We start from the raw sequence: 20,380 nt of genomic DNA, 5'->3' as shown, positions 1-20,380 counted from the left end.
GACAACTTCGAGTGTAGAGTCTCCAACCTTCAGAGGAGTGGGTGCAACACGGACATTAGACATGATTTTTGTCTTGTCCATGTTCATTCTGAGGCCCACTTGTTGAGAGGCTCTACTGAGGCCATCGAAAAAAATGGCGGATTTCTATATTCAATCCTAATCCAAATTATACGGATTTGGATTGTCAACTGTCAAATTTTAATGTTTTTGGCCAAAATAACTGCGGTTTTTGATGATTTTACATTTTTATATTGTTTATAAGACTATTTAAACAATATTAAAGTGTAAATGCATCGAAAATTTTGGAAATATAATCTAAAACTGAATTCAATTTGACAGCTGTAATCCGGATTTGGACAAGGATTGAATATGGGAATCGGGCGTTATCCTTTTATCAAATGATCTTAATAAGTGAATAACGTTATGTACCAATACCGTTATAAAAATAATGAAGTAAAGTTCATACCAACATTCAGAATAGAATATATTTATTTTTGTTTGCAACATTGTATCAAACTGTCAGAAACTTTTTTTCGGGGGCGTATCAAAATCGGAATGAATGAAGTGAATCAACAAATTTCATGATTTTCTGCCTGAAATTGTGTTTGAAGAAACTCTAATAAAGAAATGTGGTAGAGGGATTGGACATCTATTTCTCTTTATAAGTTTTTGTAGTCATTTCTGTTTTAACATCACCAAAATTGTAATAAAAGATTACTGTAAACATCGGAACATACGACATTGGAGCATTTTTGTATAGGACTTGAGGAATTAGTTTGTTCTTTGTAGTTTAGGATGCAGTTTTCATCCCCAGCTATCTCTGAACTATGACTCATAGATGTGCTTTGTATTTGAACAAGTGAAGTGATATCTTGTACCCTGAAGTGTGAAATAGTTTTAAAATGGCTGATTTGATTCGCTCCATGGGGGCTCCCATAGGACCCCCTGTAAAGGACAAGTTAGGTTCACCATCTACCGAGTCTGAAGACGGCGGAGGTGACATCGCCGAGCTAGCAGGAGACTTAGAAATATATGAAGCTAATGGTCCTAGCACTAATGGTAAGTAAGATCTCCCAACACATTGTTCAAAAATAAATATAATGTGGCATTGCCAGTACTACTGTATGTATAGTATGGAATTCGGTTTTTAGCAATACTTAATTGGGATCCTTTCAAAACTTGAATTTAAATTGGTATAAGATGATTGATTGTTTACTAGAATTTTCCTTATTCCAATCAAAGCATTCTTAATTCTCTAATAACCCTTGGCGAAAATTTTAGTATAGGACATTAGGTAGTTAAAGTTGATTACAGTAAATTATGTCATTTCATTAGGACTTTCTTTTACTAGGAGAGAGACAAGCTGTCCTGGCCCCTCCGGAGACAGAGTGGTATCATGGCCGGCTGGACAGATACACTGCTGAGGAGAGGCTGTGGAAAGCTGCCAATCTTGGAAGTTATCTGGGTGAGTATTTGGTATATTTAAAATCAATTTGAGGCTAATAATTTTTCTGTTAAGCATTGAATTCTGCTACACTTTTTTTCTATTTCATTATTTAATGTAAACATTGTTTCTGTAATTAAAATGCAAAGTTCACTAATTATACTAGAATAATTTAAATATTTTAATTAGACTATTTAAATAAATCTTTGGACAATTTAAATAAATCTTTGGACAATTTCACACAGCGCCAGCTAGCCCCAAAGTAAGCAACTTAATGCTTGTGTTATGGGTGCTAGCTTAACGGATATACTACTTATATACTTTTTTTTTTTAAATACATAAATATTATACATAGTCACACCCAGACCCGTCACAGAAATTAAAATTCATCATTTCAATTTCTGCCCGGCCGGGAATCGAACCCGGGACCTCTCGGCATAGTAGTCCGTTCTGAACCACTACACCAAACGGCCGATTTAAATATTAATGTTTCTGATAAGATAGGAAATTCTCTGTTGTCTAAAAAATAAACTACCTAAATAGGAAATAAATATGACAATAAATCATATTTTAAGAAAGACTATGATAAGATTAAGAACTATCCACACAATAATGTTCAATGAAATGTTTACGGTTGTTAATCATAAAAACTTTGCTCATATTTCTAAAACCCAGTGAGCTAAAAATAATGAATGCATATCTAAGCTTCATTGTGAATCTTATTTGTCTGCAATAAGTGCCACTTTATGATCAAGTGTTTAAAAACAGTTTTATGAGAAGTAACCTACTGAGAGTTATGTAGGTATGTGGATCTTTATTGGTGGTTTCAATAAGTTTTCTTTTTCATTCCTACTTGAGAAGGAAAGCGTCTAATAATTTACTTTTACTACTACAGTGCTTGTTTTTACGCTATTAAGTAGTATTGCAAAACAAATGATGCCTCTAAGAGATATCTTTTTCTCACACATTATTTCACTTACAATACAGACAGTTTCCCAGTTCCCACACAGAAGTGCCAATCAGTATCAAGTGTTTTGCTTGTATTGTATAACAGATTTCTTTGTTTTGTAATGATAAAAAAACACTTATAATTTCCTAAATTTTTACACTGAGGAATATTTGTTATCATTATTTATTCATGGATATGCTTTTAAATTATCCTCTACCTTAGATTGGGGGAGCATTTATTTTCCTTATTGGACATAGTTTCTTTTCTAGTTTTCCTTGAAGTACCCTCAAGTTGGATGCAACATAGCCAGGTTTTTAATACCTCTGTGCTTTTCAGTTCGAGAGAGTGACAGGAAGCCAGGGTCATATGTTTTGAGCTACTTGGGAAGAACTGGCATAAACCATTTCAGGTATTTTTACAATAGTTTAGTAACTTTACTTTAAAAGATTCTGTTTTTTTTAGTGTTCTAACTAATCTTGTATTTGTATAGAATAACAGCAGTTTGCGGCGACTACTACATAGGCGGTCGTCAGTTCGACTCCCTAACTGAACTGGTGGGATTCTACAGTCACTGCTCGGACTTGTTGAAGAGAGAGAGACTAGTGGAGCCTGTACCTCCCCCTGAACCAGTTAATGATAAAAAGGTAAGAGTTTATGGAAAATAACAACTTCTGCCTGCAGTTTTGTCTGCATGATTTGTCAGAGAAAACACTGTTCTTTTCTAGTACACACACCTAACCACCCAGATAAATGAAGAGTTTCCCAAACCAACTCACATCCATTTCTTTTTATGACAAAATTATATGACAAATGACTAAAGCCTATTGGTGCCAAATATCATCAAAGTTGGAAAGTCTCTTGAAGACGTAATAAACAGACTATCGCCCGTATTCACAAACGATGCTTGCAAGCAGTAAATCGAACGCACAGCGATTAATAGAGCTCTGTGATTGGTTCATCTGTCACCCTGTGCGTACTCGCGTACTGTGAGACCTCATAGTAATGTATGTGAATATGTGCAGGCCTGTTCATCTCCGCGAGTTCACATCGAAAACAAAACACGCACGATAGCCCACCTGCAGGAGGCGATTCGACAAGGCGTCACATATAGTTCCAAAATACTGGACTGTCCTGTCGATGACATTGACAGTGGGGCGCCACCGTCAATACCGGATCGCTGGTTCAGATTTTTGCCATGTTGGAAACCTTATAGTTGAACGATGATAGCGCCCCCCTGTCATTGAGTTTGGCGGGACAGTTCAGCGTGGGTCATCTATACGAGATACGAGCGAGCATTGACACACGCACGCGTACTCTTGTATTATGGAAAAAAATAAAAAAATACTGTGTAAAAAATACTGTGCAGTATTTTACTGCCTAAATAATAATAAAAACACACAATGTACTTTTTTTAAGTTGCCTGAAGACACTGAGAGGTAAATAAGTGGTTATTGTTATTCATGATAATTCATGCAAATTCATGGTATTTCTTCCGACATTTTCCGCGATTTGGCACTTCACGTCACACATTAGTTTGCCGAAGTTCGCCGAGCCAGCTATTGTCAATTATTATAGGTGTCAAACAGGATAGGGTCTTTGCGCTGGTTTTCGTCCAACTATCGGAGTTGCCAACTTTGTGATCTTAAAATACCCTTACATAAATGTATCATATTATTTTATGTCGTTCGAGTGCTCATAAAGGCAGTCAACTAAAGTCCATACTGCAACGCACACACAATCCGCACCGTAACGTAAACGCCTTGCCTCGCCGATGACAGTGCGCGAAGGGCAATGACAGCTCGCAAAACACTGACGTATATCAATGTCTCATGGACTTGGCGTAACTTTAAAATAAACGTACTCGGTACATTACGCACACATTTACACGCATTATAAATACATAGATACACGATTTAAGAAAACAACATGGCCGCAATATAGGCAATCAGCTGGCAGGTATTTGTGTGTGTGTGTGTGCGTGTAGTTGTCAGCTGATTGCCTATAAATATGTTGTTTTCTTAAATCTTGTATGTAGGTACCTACTCGGCACAAGTCAGGTAGTTAGTGACGTCACATGAAAATGTTGCCAGAATGAGTACTGACCAAACATTATCTATTTCTTTTTTTTATACATCACCAGGGGTAAGTTAGAAAGAGATAAACAGCTGTTTGTCATTAATTTGTCGAATTTTTGTATAGATCTATATTTCCTCTCCACTATTACCTCCATGCCACAAAAGGCGATACGTTGTTGATCCCTTTCCGAGTTGATTTGCCTGCTATATGACCTGAGCTATGCTTTAAAAAAATTACCCTTAGTCATCTAAGATTTAATTTTGTATGAAGAAGTTTAATAAACACTTAAAATTGTGTTTATAATGCTATCAATTAGACATACGTGCCAAAAACTTTTCCTGTCAGCACGTTTTTTTTCTAGCGCGATGATTTCTGCAATGTACCGGTGACCGGTGTAAGGCCGCGCATTTACGTATTTTTTTGGAACTCACTACTTTTTAAATTACATTTTCATTTAGGTAGAACTGTTGCTTAGGCATTATACGAGGGCGGCACTGAAAATTTCGGGAATCAAGGAAGTGAAACAACATTACTATTTAAAAATGTATTTATTGCTTTTTAAAGTATTCTCCGCGAAATTTGACACATTTTTCCATACACGAAACCAATCATTGAAGCAACCATTGTATTCGGAAGTTTGGGTCTCCAAAATGGCCGTTTTGTAGGCTTCCACAGCTTCTTCAGGTGATGAAAATTTATTTTAGGGAAAGTATAGAAATCATTAGGGCTTAGGTCGGGGCTGTACGGCGGATGGACTAATAATCCTATGTTTTCTTGCTCTAAAAACTCTTTTGTTCAGTGCGCGGTGTGAGAACTCGCATTGTCGTGATGGAGGATGATGCGGCGGTTGCAATTCTCTTTACGGAGTTCAGAAACGACCTGTGGCAAACAAATGCTAGCATACTAATCTGCATTAACCGTTCTTTGTCCCCCAAGAGGAATAGTCGCAACATGGCCGGTTTTGGAGACAAACGTGGCCACCATTTTTTTTGCAACACTCCGTGAACGAACAATTTTTGTTGGCTTTAATTCATTTTCGAACACCCAAACTCGTGACTGGTTTTTTGTTTCGGGTTCATACGCGTATATCCATGATTCGTCACCTGATACGATGTTGTATACAGCATTTGAGGATCCTGCATGTAATCTCCCGAGAGTTCTGACGCACCAAGTAACGCGAGCCGCTTTTTGCTCTTCACAGAGCGAATGCGGTATCCATCGGGAAAACAACTTTTTTACACCTAATTGTTCATGCAAGATTATTTGTATTTGACTCATGCCAATGTCGAAAGTTGCCTGAATTTCGCGGTATATCAAATGTCGATCTTCTACAATCAGCTTACGCACATTTTCTTCCACATCAACGTTTTCTTAGGTGACTGCAGTTTTTGGACGACCTTGACGGGGATCATCATTGAGCTTGACACGTCCACGTTGAAATTCAGGAAACCAGCGATAAATTGTGGTTTTGGATGGGGCTTCATTACCAAATGCAGAAATCATCCGGTCAACACACTGTTTTTGTGTTAAACCACTTCAAAAGTCATAATAAATCATCGCTCTTGAATTTTCTCGAGTCAATTCCATTTTCTCAACGACTAAACAAGTTTGACAAGACCTTGTGATACGACCGAGAATCTTTTTTTAAATAAATAAATGGTATACGATTTTTAAAACCCTGGAGTTTGCAATTAAATAGATTTTAATATGACTGGAATAGTGGAAATATTCCATTCCCGATACTTTTAGTGCAGCCCTCGTAGATTGCAACAAAACTAGCGCGGGATGGCTACTGCCTTCTGTGAATACAATACTTTGTATTCAAATTTTACGCATGTGTTTATGGCAGCTCAGTGAAATGGACGAAAACCGAAGTTAGATAGAAAACCAGCACAATGACCCTACTTTCAAAAATTAATATTGTGATTTTATAAATCACTTAAACAACTTTATATTAATTTGCGGTACGAAGTACGCCGGGGCAGCTCGTAAAACAAATTCATTATTTACATATTACTAATTTATCAACTTTGTTCATTGTTAGTTCATTAGTTGTTCGTGTTTCGTTTGGGTTAGACCAAGAGCCGAATGCAAAAAATAAATGTTACTTAATTATATTAATCCTACAAAAAACGGACGGACGTGTGCAAGTCTAATAGCCATATACTTGGTTAACTCATTTTAAAAAGTGCACAAAAACTTTCTATGTTCAGACAGACTACATGACGAATCTATAAGGGTTCCGTTTTTGCCATTTGGCTACGGAACCCTACTAAAATTTGGTTTGAAATACCTACTGAATTGAATTTTTATTTCTTACTAGCTTTTTGGCTTCGCCCACGTGAAATAAATTGTCACAGTTATGTGTGTTATAAAATATTTAGGTGCTAGCTCTTACACTATATAACTGGCGGCCGCATGTAGCTGCGCGTTGCCGCGAAGAGCAGTGAATGCAAGTGTGGTGCGCTAGATGGCGACACAGTAGCTTCTTGTAGCAGTCAGCCCTATGGCATCAAGACAGTACCGATCACTGACGTATGTCAACAAAACGGTGCTCGACTCATAAGACAAGCTAAATTACACCATATTGTTGATGACATTGAGCATACATTTTTTTGAATACCTTCGCGAAGAAAAACTTCTGTACGTAGTACTTATTATTATTCTGTGATATGTGTCACTTAATTATATCTTTCTTCACAGAGAGTGGTGGCAATACTTCCATACACCAAGATGCCCGACACTGACGAGTTGACGTTCCAGAAAGGCGACATCTTCTTCGTCCATAACGACATGGGCGATGGCTGGCTTTGGGTCACCGCACATCGGTAAGTGTTTTTAGATGTTGTGACCTTCAAATTATAGCTAAGTGAAGCGAGAGGAGTGGTCGCTTTAAGGACGTAGCACACTTATCCTGGAAAGGGAAGTGACCTTATTAATTCGAGCCTGTATTCTTAGTATGAAACTCCATACTACATCGCTAACTTATCCGCACCGTAATGTAAACGCTTTGTCTCGCGGTTGACAGCGTGCAAAAGGCGATGACAGCTCGCAAAAGGCGATACGATGTTGATCCCTTTCCGAGTTGATAAGTCTGCTATGTCCTTTAGGCCAGACAGCAAGGGACGTCAAATGATGGTTGTTAAGGCGATTATCACACTGCACCGCGCTCCGCCGCGGTCCGCGTGGCGACATATAACGATCCCGCGCGCAAACGCATTTCAGTGTGTTGTGCTGCGCGTGTTTTCTATACAAACTAAGGTACTTGCATAATTATAATGATTAAATCTGTCATCCCGCGTACCGCGGCGGAGCGCGGTGCAGTGTGATAATCGCTTAAAAGAACTAAAAAGTCAAGATGTATTTGTAATCAACTCAATTGTAGTTCTGTTGATCCCTTCTAGATTAGGCTGTCACAGTAACTGAAATAATACAACATTAACTCTGCCTTATAAATGTAAAATATACGCTATAAACCCACTAGTGCCATGATCCTAAAAAGTAATGAACTACATCCTGGTATTGTGTTATGCCGGCTCTTTTATGTTATGATCCCGCAGTTCATCTACCAACTTACTAGCTAGGTTAGTAGTCAGTTTCGCAAATGTGATTTCATAAGAGATCGCGAAGGCGAATGATCAAAACTTAATGTGTATATGTTATTGAATCGAAATCTATTTTCATTTCAGATTTTCTAAAGGCACTGAAACCTTTGCTAAGGAACTATTATACCTCGCTGGTTAATACCTAGTTTTCTATTTATAATTACATAAATGTTTTATTATTTTAATTACATTTTCCGTTGCCATTGCTCATAACGATAATATTATAAATAAAGGAAGGCAGTAAATCGTGCGTTAACCTTACTATTATCACAATTAGTTCACAGCTCACTAACTCGAGTGTAACATTGTGAAATATATGAGTCATAGATGTTACTTAGGATGTTTGTAAATAGTAATAATGTTGTTGATATAAGCTATTTATCTATATTCTCAAACGTCGACTAGAGAACGAATCATCAGACGTAAATAGATAATTACGGATACATTAATTATTATTATTATATTTTACTACACTCCTATTGAACATAAATACTCAATGTGGGTAGACTCATGCTTATCTAAGTATTTGTCTCTAGAAGAATTCAATCCGACAGTCATCACCTGCTCATGTATTAATTTGTTTAAAGCTATTTTGATAATCCCCCTCAATGTTTAGCCAATCCTTTAGTATTTTATGGCATAGATACGTCAACTTGACATTGGATAATAACTTCTTACGTATTATCAGTTTACTGACTCAAATCATTATTTCTAAACCTAGAACCGGCGAACAAGGAATGATCTTCAGGGAGTTAGTTGAGGATCTGGACCCGTCTATCGATCCTAACACCGTCTTCTCCTGGTTCCATCCCAACTGCACCAAGAGCGAAGCAGTCGACATGCTAGTGAAAGCCGGGCCTGGAAGCTTCCTTGTGAGACCCTCGGATAATTCTCCAGGGGATTATTCCCTGTTCTTCCACATCAACAACCAGATACAAAGGTTCAGGATAGAGAAGAAAGGTGTGAGGTATCTCATGGGCGGTAGGACGTTCGAGTGCCTGGATGCGGTCATCAATAGATACAGGAAGGAGCAAATTGTAGAAGGACACACTTTGGGACAACCGGTAAGTGTTTTGACAGAAGGACAGGCTATGTTGATGTCTTTATTATAATGATCTAATATTTTGAAAAGCATCTCTTTTGTTTAATGGCGATTTACTGTACATTATTTACTTTTGGATTCAGCAACAATAAATCTGAACGTTAAAGTTTTCCTGATATAAACACATTTTGATATAAACAAAACACTTTCCGTATTTATAACACCAGTTAGTATTACAAGATTAAAAACCGGAAAGCTATGTCGAATAAGTTTGTAATCGGATTTCGAAAATTATTGCTAGTCTTTATAATATTAAATGAAATAGTGTTAAAAACACGCTTAAATATTCGTAACTACATTACTCACAGACAGAAGAAGTCAACGACTGAATGTATAAATATGAGATGAAGAACACTGAGATGTTTCATACAAATCGGCAATTACAAATACATTACTTTATTTTCCGTAGTTAATCGCGGAAGGTCACCAAATCGAACCGCAGCAAAACGCGACCGGTGCCGCAGCCGAGAAAATATACGCAACACTACGCGAGTGCCGAGACCAGATCGGCTTGAAGAAGATGAAAGGCATCAAGCACCAGGGCTACCTGAACAAGAAATCAGACAAAGGCGCCAAGAAATGGAAGGCTCTGTACTTTGTCTTACTGCAGGAGGGAACTGACACCCATTTGTACTTCTACGACTCGCCGAAGAGAACTAAGCCTAAGGGCTTGATCGATTTGTCGTGCGCTTATCTTTATCAGGTATGTTGTGTGTTAAATGTTTTCTTATGTAATTCAATGGCCAAACAAACTATGGTTTGTGGTTTGGCATGCGTTAGAATGTGTTGTTTATTCAATTATTTTAAAACAACGCATTTCATGCAAAATTTCTAGGAACCCTTTTATTAAAGGAATAGTAATTATTTTATCATACAGTACATTCTTTCAGTAACAATAATGTATTTTTTTAAACGACGATGCGACGCTCTGAGTTAACTTTCAAACATCCTTTTATGTTCAGACCACAATTTACAAGACTATCAGCTCTCAGAGACTACGAATACTGTTTCCAAATGGATGGTGGTGGCGCTGCCTTGTTTCCCTAAAACTGTTAAAATAAGAGCGTTTTCACATTAGCGCTAGCCAAATTGTTAAGCGTTAACTGTACGACTACTATAACTTAGAATATTTCATTCGTGTCATTTGTTTAGGTGCACGAATCGCTCTGGGATCGCGAGTTCTGCTTCCAACTGGTAGAGCGGGCGCTGCCTTGCCTGTCCACGCATACGTTCTTAGCCGCTAACACGGCTGGGGAGCAACGTGCGTGGCTTGAAGCGTTGCGGCCGCTGTGCGTGCCGCAGCAGGCCAGGCACCAGAACAAGGTATGTTATACAGCTACTGTGGGATTTATTATAAAGGGTATAAGCTTGCTTTTCCTCAACGTCCTCAAGAGATGTGCAAGAAGAATAATGATCGGAGTGAAGATGAGTAATTGCTACTGTAGATACGGTAATATGTAACTTCCTTGATGATCATATGGCCTGCAATGTGTGTTACTTCCTTTTTTGTCGTCAGATGGACCGCATAATGTGTAACTGCTCTGTTATCGCCAGGAGGTTCTTATTGGGTCTAAGGAGTGTGTAACTAATTGTCCATTAGGTGGCCCGCGTACTGTATAACTTAACTTCAACAGAGCCTGCATTAACTAACTCATCTTTGGTCACCAGAGGGCTTAGTGTGAGTTACGTCGTCACTAGTGAGCGCGTAAAAAAATGAAATTAAATGTATGACGGATTGTACAGCGCCACTAGCGGAAACTTTCAAGAACTAATATCATACTGTTGTCAGTTGTCTAGTGTTCACGCAGAACTACTTAATAAAATACATTCTAGAGTTTGAGAATTTATTGTACTTTTAGACAATATTACGTTGAAATAAATTGGAGTTAACGTGCCGGCCGGCACGTCAAGCCGGTTCGGTGGCTGATAGGCGAGAGAGGGATACAGTGAATGGAAGAGTGAACGCGCGCGCGGACCGAATGAGATTGAACGATAGTGATGTGTAGCTGTCTGTCATAGACATCTAGCTTTTCATTGACCTTCTTCATCCACCAGGTGGCGCGCGTAGTCTGGCTTCGCGCACTGCGCGTGCGCTGTCTGACGGCGCATCGTTTACCAGCGCGCTTGGCGCCGCGCCCGTATCTACGCTTGGCACTTGGCGCCGCGCCCGTTGCTCGTACACGCCCACGACCTTCGCCCGATCCTCACTGGGACGACGAGTTCGTGTTCGAGTGAGTAGCACTAACGCGTTGATAGTGACGCGATTACTAACCCACCACCTTCCCATGGACCCACCTTGCGGTTATACTAGCCGAATCACGGGAGGTTTGCGCGGAATTGCGGCTGCCTTGGGCAGATTGCGCTCCACCGTGTCACACTTCTTGTCTCCCTACAAGTATGGCTGCTCGTCTGGCGTCGCGCCCGTTCCTTCGCTTGGCCCTTGGCGCCGCGCCCGTGGCTCGTACGCGCCCGCGTCCTTCGCCCGATCCACACTGGGACGACGAGTTCGTGTTCGAGTGAGTAGCATTATAAACCCGGTGATAGTGACTGTGGCGAGTGTAGGTGGCTCCGTGCGCTGCCTAAGGGCTCACCAGCTTCCGACCCGCCTGGCGCCACAAGAAGTAGGAAAGATCAGGCACCGCCGCACAGTGATTCGAGTAGAACAAGCTAGCTGGACAATATTATTTTTTTACTTTAATGTGTTTAATACACGCATTACTTACTTTTTTGTGCAATTTAAGATTAATTAGGCTTGTTATTATAATTATTATAGGTAGGTTTGAAAAAAAAAATTTTTTTGGTAATAAAATATTTATTTCCTAAAATCAAGAGAAACAGACTAAAAAGGAAAGAAGAAACTAACTTTACAGTATAATAATAATTGGTCTTATGATGCATTAGGTGTTAAAGTATGAAATTCCCGTTTTTTATGGAGAATTTAATGAAAATCAATTTTTCGATATAAACATTTTTGCGATTTATATGGAACAAAGAATCTCAGTTTTTTTTTAATTTAGTGGGTAGACTGGGACAACATTAATGACTTGCCAAGTTGCTGTGACCAGCAGACATTTGCGCTGCAGCTTCAGCAGCCAATATCAGTTCTCAAGTACTTCTTGAGGAAATGAGGTCTAAAAGTCTTCTTCTTTTCGTCTTTTTGCTGGACTCGTCGAACTCTTGGAGTGGTCGTCCAGGTGTAGAATCTTTCGACGTGGAAGACTGAACTTTATGAACAGAAACATGTAACACTATGGCTCCGGGAATCCACTCAGTTTTGTTTTTCATGAAGCGTTCCCTGTTTTGCCGTATTTCGTCCATTGAAATGAAATTGAAATGCGACTGATGCTATTCTTCATCTCTCTAAGCGAATATTCGTGATCCCAATATATCACATTTTGAGAATATAAATTAAAAATCATGCTATTCTGGTCACTTTTTCAATGTTTTAATCATTAATCAAAAAACTTGATTTTTTATTAGTGACCGACCGAATATTCGTTTTCGTTTTCGTTTTCGGCCATTTTCGGCCAAGAAATGGACATTCGGCCATATTTTCGTTTTCGGCCAAAAACCAGCCGAATCTTCGGCCAAACCGAATATCAGAAATATGTGAATAAGATGGTGACGTTTATCGTTCCGATATCTTCGGAAGTGAATCTGGTGCACATAATTATGGTTCCAATCAGACTTGAACGGACGCGGTATTGTCACACTCTTTTGAAGTTTTGAAGTGAGGTTACGTTGTAAAGACACCCTTTACTTTCAGCGAGAATTTTCCAAGTTCAAAATTGAATACAAATAAAACCAAAGAGTTTTCATTAAGTTTAATTGTTTCAAAATAGAGTAATGCGGATTTGAAACACGCCATGAGTCACTGGTCGGGGAGCCTACAGAGCGTTCGCAGTTGAGCAATAAGTATTTGAAATGTATTGTCGAATGATCGATGAATGTCTGATACCACAACTGCAACTGCATCCCGGTCAACTACTATTTCAGCAAGAAGGTGTCTCACCACACACGAAGAGTACCTCGATGGAGACACCGAGGACTATTTTTTTTTTCAAATAAATGATCAGCACGTACAGGGACATACCCTAGCCGCCTCGGTCACCAGATCTCACACCATGCGACATTATCTTGTGGGGATATCTCAAGTCAAAAGTTTACAGCAAACAATCCTTAAATAATTCAGGTTCTGTAAGAAAATATCCGCCGTGAAATTGCAGGAAAATTATTAGCGCGATTTGCTCTCGCATAGTTGCGAGTGTAAGGGTCCGGCTGTGAGAGTGCCTATAGTAAAACGGGTATCATTTAAAAGACATTGCCTACAAAAAAATAAATCCGCATTGTTAAACTCCAGTTTGCATTAGTAATAAATAACAAAAAATCGTTAATTTATTTGTATGAATCATTTTTGAAGTTGAAAAAATTCCCACTGGACTCACTTTATTTCTTCTTCACTTCCCAATATTTCAATATACACCGGAAATAATATTCTACTAAGAGTTCATAATTCAATTTTTTGTGTTTTAATGCCGGTTTTCTTTAATCAATCCTTACCAAAACAACTGTCAAACGTCATTACGTTTTTGGTCAAAACATTAACGGTTTTCAAAGTTTTTACATTATTTCAGATTGAAATTTGAAAGTTGAAGGTTATTTTCGTTTTCGTTTTCGGCCGAAAATGAGACTGCAGCCGAAGCTTCGTTTTCGTTTCCGTTTTCGGCTGAAAATCTATATTCGGTCGGACACTATTTTTTATTAATCTGAAAAAATAAAATTGTTGTGCAAAAGTGTGCAAACTGAAACTGGTATATTTGAATACTAGAGGATTACAGCTACAATATATATAAATTCCAGACTGGGGTCAAGTGGGGGCATACAACTTCTAGTCTTCCAAACATAAAATTTTGAGAAAAATATAAAGGTCAACATTTCGCCATACTTTTTAAAACTATGTGCATTATTATGCACCTTATTGTACAGAAAATAAAAAGTACTTACCCTTATCTTCAAAATCCATCACACAAATATTTGGTCACCATAGTAAAAAATAATGTCAGGTGTTGTCGAAAGTCGAGCAAAATTAGGAATTAAAAATTACACTATCCTCATATCCTCACTTACCATGTTAATTACTCACGACTAGGTAATTAACAAAGTAAAAAATTGTGGAATCCTTAATGTCTGGGATGTTGTTTATCGTTTTTTATAAACGATAATCAGAAATTCAACAATGACTTTTGTCCAGCTAGCTTGTTCTACACGAATCACAGTGCGCCGGCTGGAATACAATAAACTGAAAATGTGACGTCATCAGCTTGTATTGCCACGCTAAAGAAAAATAATAACTTAAAAATCAATATTCAAATACATTTCGTATTAAATGGTAAATTGGACGAAAACTAAAATCAATTATTTATTTACAGTGATGTGCCTCCAGATGTAACTTCGTTCACCATCACAGTCCACAATACTGGAAAGAGAGGAAAAGAATCAGAGGTAAGAATAATAAAAAAAATATTTTTATTTGCTAACTTTAATAATAATCTTTAATATTATTAATTTTCACTTACTCGTTTAGGTCGCCGAGTTGACAATAGAGTTGGCGAATCTAGCGAATGGAGAAGAAATCGAGGAATGGTATCCGCTGGCCGGAATGACTCCTATTGGAGAGTGGGGATCCTTGAGACTGCGTATCAGGTATGAAGACATCACTAGTCAAGTTTAATTGGATTTATTTCACTTTTATTACTTCTAACCACCGCATATTGTAGAAAGTCTGTTAATCTATGAGTTACCTTACCATCAGATTATATTTGTTCCTTATTGTGACAGATACATGCAAGAGCTAGTCATGCCGCGCGAAGAATACAATCCACTTCGTCAATTGCTTCTGGAGCCAGGCCTACCCGCAGTGAAGGCTTTGGCCGACCTCTGTCGCACTGATAGGCAACCTTTGGCTACTTGTAAGTATAAAATCATTATTTACTTCTTCTTCTTCTTATCGTGTCGAAAACAAACCTACACAGTGTCAGCCCAAAACTCCGCTACAAGAGTTACAATTACTTATTAAACCTACTTATTTCTTTAGAAATATTTTTAAGTTACATTATGTACTCACAGCTTGCAACGTGGTCACAAGCAGACTGGTTAAAAAAATAATGTAACTCATTAATAAACGTCGCGATAAGACCCGTGTATTTCTATTTTAGTTGAAATGGAACTCGAAAGTTTAAAATCTTATAGAAATATTTTTGTATCTTATTTGCCAGCCTGTGTCATTTACTCTTTGTTACCTATTATTTTAGCAATCCTACACGCGTTCACGGAATGCGGCCGTGGTGCTGAGCTAGCTCGCGAGCTAGTGACCGCGGAGCTAGCTCGCGAACCAGACCCGAGAGCTATGTTCCGAGCGGCGTCCCTCGCGACTGCGGTCGTCGACGAGTTTATGCATACGCAGTGCAAGCCATTCCTTCAGGTAAGGACAGCGTGATTCAGTCAGTTTCTAATTTTATTAGTTTAAACAGAAGCCTAGACTACTATAAGAGTGGATTTGACCAAACAAAAGTAAATATTAATCTCAGAATAAATCGTCAGCTTTGACATATTTCCCATACTGAAACTGTAATGTGCCAGTTATACCAGGAGTTATTCTTGGATAAAAGTTTGCTCGAATCGGGCCTTACAGATACAAGGAAATTATTCATTTTGGGATGGACTGCTATGGAAAGACTTAATTTGATGTCTTTTTATATTTCAGGCGGCAATCGCGGAGACAGTTCAGAAGCTGATAGATGCTAAACAATCTGCAGAATTGAACCCCACCAAGATGGATTCACCCGACGACGCTTGCAATAATGCTGAATTTCTGCTTATGATACTCGATCAGGTAAGAGGCAGAAAAGCTTTATAACGGTCTCTGTTATTGAAATGAATAAATTACTTTATTATAGTGAAATTTTTGTGAAATTTTCTGAACAAAAGATTGATTTAACCGAATTCGAGAACTCTTACTGTTCAGCGATAATCCACGACTCCACGTGATAAAGAACCACTGGCACTTGCACATTTTAGTTGACTTTTTTTAGCATCGAGATTATCATAGTTGTTATAACATTGACGTACAACACTCAACCTTATTGTGTCTTATACAGGGTGTTAGGTAAATGGGTATATGAGCCGACACTAGCCTATGTTAACATGTGCATATAAATGGTATGGTGAAGTCAGAAATTTGATATCATGATTTTATTTTTTAAATTTTCATACAAAATAAATTTTATAAATTCCGATTTGTATGAAAATTAAAATAATTAAAATGAAGATATAAATTTTCTGACTTCATCATACCATTTATATGCCCATGTTAACATGTGCTAGTGTCAGCTCATATATCCATTTACCTAACACCCTGTATAAAGTTCCACGTCGCCCGAGGCAAGCCTGCGGCCCGTGGGTTACCTGTAAAGACAAACAAAACTCAACCTTATTCTGTCTCAGATAACGCTGTCAATCTTCACATCGCCCGAAGCGTGCCCGCGGCCTGTTCGCTACCTATGCGGCTGTCTGCAGCGCGCCGCCGTCGCCAAGTGGCCTAACGAGAGATTCGTCAGGACACGGGTCGTTTCTGGTAAGTTTGATGGTAAAACAGTGGTGGTATTTGTGCTGGTAGTACTTGAGAATGTGTGCCTGTGCAAATCTGTAGTGCTGCAATACCACGACATCTTCAACAGTGCCACTGAATGTGCTCTCATACTTGTCGCTATGTGCTACATTTCGTGCTTTGGAGGGTACTTTAAAGTTTGTCCAATCAAGTAGATGTTAGGTTACAACAATCCCAACTATTGAAGAAGAAGAAATTTCAACCTATTTGCTTTGCCAATGGTCTTTAATTTACATATCTACTACAATGACTAAAATAACTTTTTTTTAACCCTATCTGCGGTGCAAGACTTATAACCAAAATAGGATCCTGTCATGACTCGATGGTACCAACTTCTTTAACGGCGGCACCATTGATTCCTTAAGAAAAGTGGCACAGTCAGCGTCAAATAGTTCGTAACACCCAGAGTAGCCAAAAAGTATTTGACGCTGACTGTAACACACCTTTGGTCTTGAGACAGATAAAAAAAGTTACATTTCCTCAATAATGATTCATATCTGGTGCACACAGGGTTCATATTCCTGCAGCTGATCTGCCCGGCATCACTAGAGCCGCGCAGGAACATTTCCTCAATTATGCTCCATATCTCGTGCACACAGGGTTCATTTTCCTGCGGCTGATCTGCCCGGCACTACTAAAGCCTGGTCCGTGAACGTAGAATTTTGTAAAATGACCCCAAGCTACCCATCCTTATCGCTCGCGCGTAATTATACAAAATTCTACGTGCTCACGGACCAGGCTTAATGAGGGCTATCGTTTTTATACTTAACAGTTGGCACCCCTGGCGATTGACAGGACCTTACTCTACAGTGGCGCCATCTTGATGAGTGCAAATGCGATACCACTTTAGCGCTCAAAAGTTGGCGCCACTGTCTTCGCTACTAGCAAGTGACAGGACCTTACTCCACAGTGGCGCTAACTGGTGAGCGCTAAAACGATAGCTCTCATTTAGAGCCGCGCAGAAACATTTCCTCAATAATGATCCATATCTCGTGCACACAGGGTTCATATTCCTGCGGCTGATCTGCCCGGCGCTAGTGGAGCCGCGCGCCTGGGCGCTGGTGGCGAGCGCGCCGCCGCCGCACGCGCAGCGCTCGCTGTTGATGGTCGCCAAGTGTCTGCAGAACTTGGCCAACCTCATCGAGTTCGGCGCCAAGGTAATAAAGACTCTAGCTTAATGTTGTTACGGTCCACATTAATTTATAAAATAGTAAATACCTGTCGGTTTGTTAATTTTGATGCCATAAGTCAATGTCTATTGGGTTCATATTCAGCTCTAATGCCTGCAGGTGTTAGTTTTTGAGAGGTTTTTGTCTGCATTTGACTTCGATCTGTAATTGATGAGATCTAACATAGAGAATGCTTGCTCAGTAAATATCTATTTCATCGAGTTCGAAGAGCCCTACTGTACCATACGCTTAGGCATATTCTGGTTTAGCCAAGGACTTCATATTATCATGTTTTACAAAACTTGATCGTTTAAATCGTAGCGGTGTAAGTAAGAACCCTCGTGTACGTTTGCCTACCATTAAATATCGTCGTGGCTGAGCTGAGGCACAAGCCGTGAATGGCTTAAGAGAAAAAAAAAAGTAAGAACCTCTTCATTTGACATAGGAAGCTACATCGTTTGAGAAATATTGACGGTTTTCAACTGTAATCGAAGTGGCAGCAGTGAAAACCTCGTCATGTTCTTCACAGGAGCCGTACATGGAGGTGGTGAACCCGTTCATCCTGAAGAACAAGGAGCGCATGGTGGTGTTCCTGGACCAGCTCAGCAGCGTGCCCGACCCCGGCAACCCGCCGCCCAACTCTAATAACAACTTTGATATCGGTAAACCTATACTAAAATTATTTTTAAAATAAAAAATATAAGTTATACTTTTTTATTCCATACTTATACTGGAACTTGAAGTTTCAAATTTAAGGTTCTAGCATACGTAACGGGTGATTCCTCGGACGGAACGAGGACGGGACGGGCTCCGTTCAAAAGTGAACGGCAACGGCGTCCCGTTCCGTCTTAAGGTTCCGATGTTAAGAAATCGTCCCGTTCCGTCCGGCACGAGAAAAAGCACGTCACGTATCTACCTTTAAATAAGTAACACTGTTCCATCATCCAATTTTTATCAAGCCTAATGAGTATTTGGCTAACACTTCCCACGCTGGCCAGACGGTTAAGGGAAGTCTGATGTCGCATATTTCTACCTTAGTTGTTTTTTACGAAAGGGGTTCTGTCATTTATAATGAAAGGAAATGTATAATGTCATCATGGTTTTAGAAAATATTTTTGTGTAATCGAATAAACGATTACAATTTAATGATGTCTAATGCCTCTTGATTTGGAGAACGAAATGAGATTTCGCTGCAACCTCGGCTCGACTTGACAATACAAAACTGACCAAAAACTTGTATTTCTTCAAACAGCAAAAGAACTGGCAACACTGCATCACATCTGCGTGTCGCATCTCACGGAGCTTCAAGGCCTGGCCAAGAGCCAGCCCGCCATCAGGAAGCTGGTCACCGTCACCGAGATGCTCACCAAGCACAAACACAAGTACCTCGAGATGATCAGATAGGACACAGGTGAGGAAACAAAACACTCTTATTTGCCAGGCATGATGATGACATCCTCACGATTAGATAGGATAGGACCTAGGTAACGAAAAATAAAAGCATTGTCAAGCCTTGTTCGCACTAGACGAGTGGTGGGTGAGTAAAAGAATTATAGTTCGTTTCATCCACGAGTTTGCGCGCGCACTCACGGACAACTATCCAATTGCAACGCTGCCAATGCCAACAATGACGCTCGGATTGGTCGGATCAAACTCCCCGCAACGCGCGGGGTCGAGGGAAGCAGGGGGCGCTTCCCACGACCCCGCGCGTCTACGTGGATGAAACGAACTAAAGCCCGGTCTCCGAGCACGTAGAATTTTGTCCAATGACCCCAAGCTACCCATCCTTATCGCTCGCGCGTAATTATGTTGCTGTCGCGCTCGCACACTCACTGCGACCGCCCGTCGCACAGTCGCGACAGCAATATAATTACACGCGAGCGATAAAGATGGATAGCTTGGGGTCATTGGACGAAATTCTACGTGCTCGGCGACCGGACTATAGCAGCAACACTGCATCACATCTGCGTGTCGCATCTCACGGAGCTTCAAGGCCTGGCCAAGAGCCAGCCCGCCATCAGGAAGCTGGTCATCGTCACCGAGATGCTCACCAAGCACAAACACAAGTACCTCGAGATGATCAGATAGGACACAGGTGAGGAAACAAAACACTCTTATTTGCCAGGCATGATGATGACATCCTCACGATTAGATAGGATAGGACCCAGGTAACGAAAAACAAAAGCACTGTCAAGCCTTGTTCGCACTAGTCGAGTGGTGGGTGAGTAAAAGAACTATAGTTCGTTTCATCCACGACTACAACTCGAACTAAAACTCGGTCTCCGAGCACGTAGAATTTTGTCCAATGACCATAAGCTACCCATCCTTATGGCTCGCGCGTAATTATGTTGCTGTCGCGCTCGCACACT

General features: G+C 39.8%; 1 protein-coding gene across 2 annotated transcripts; it reads left to right on the top strand.

Annotated features, from left to right (window-relative positions):
- The first annotated feature begins 711 nt into the window (after positions 1–711).
- On the top strand, positions 712–19,469 carry LOC135079287 (ras GTPase-activating protein 1). Of its 2 annotated transcripts, none has more exons than XM_063973904.1 (18): positions 712–1,059; positions 1,355–1,465; positions 2,730–2,802; positions 2,884–3,037; positions 7,173–7,297; positions 8,796–9,138; positions 9,586–9,879; positions 10,329–10,499; positions 11,232–11,407; positions 14,606–14,678; positions 14,761–14,879; positions 15,015–15,145; positions 15,488–15,657; positions 15,940–16,068; positions 16,680–16,809; positions 17,845–17,999; positions 18,541–18,673; positions 19,264–19,469. In XM_063973904.1, the coding sequence occupies exons 1-18, from the start codon at positions 903–905 to the stop codon at positions 19,413–19,415; spliced, it is 2,796 nt and encodes a 931-aa protein (XP_063829974.1). In that variant the 5' UTR covers positions 712–902; the 3' UTR covers positions 19,416–19,469. The 2 variants fall into 2 exon arrangements, with proteins under 2 accessions (XP_063829974.1, XP_063829973.1); XM_063973903.1 differs by having other exon boundaries at positions 1,352–1,465; positions 19,264–19,466.
- The last annotated feature ends 911 nt before the right edge of the window (positions 19,470–20,380 follow it).

This window comes from Ostrinia nubilalis, chromosome 16 (assembly GCF_963855985.1).
Source record: "Ostrinia nubilalis chromosome 16, ilOstNubi1.1, whole genome shotgun sequence".
Classification (NCBI taxonomy): domain Eukaryota; kingdom Metazoa; phylum Arthropoda; class Insecta; order Lepidoptera; family Crambidae; genus Ostrinia; species Ostrinia nubilalis.
This window is presented reverse-complemented; position numbering and strand designations above follow the sequence as displayed.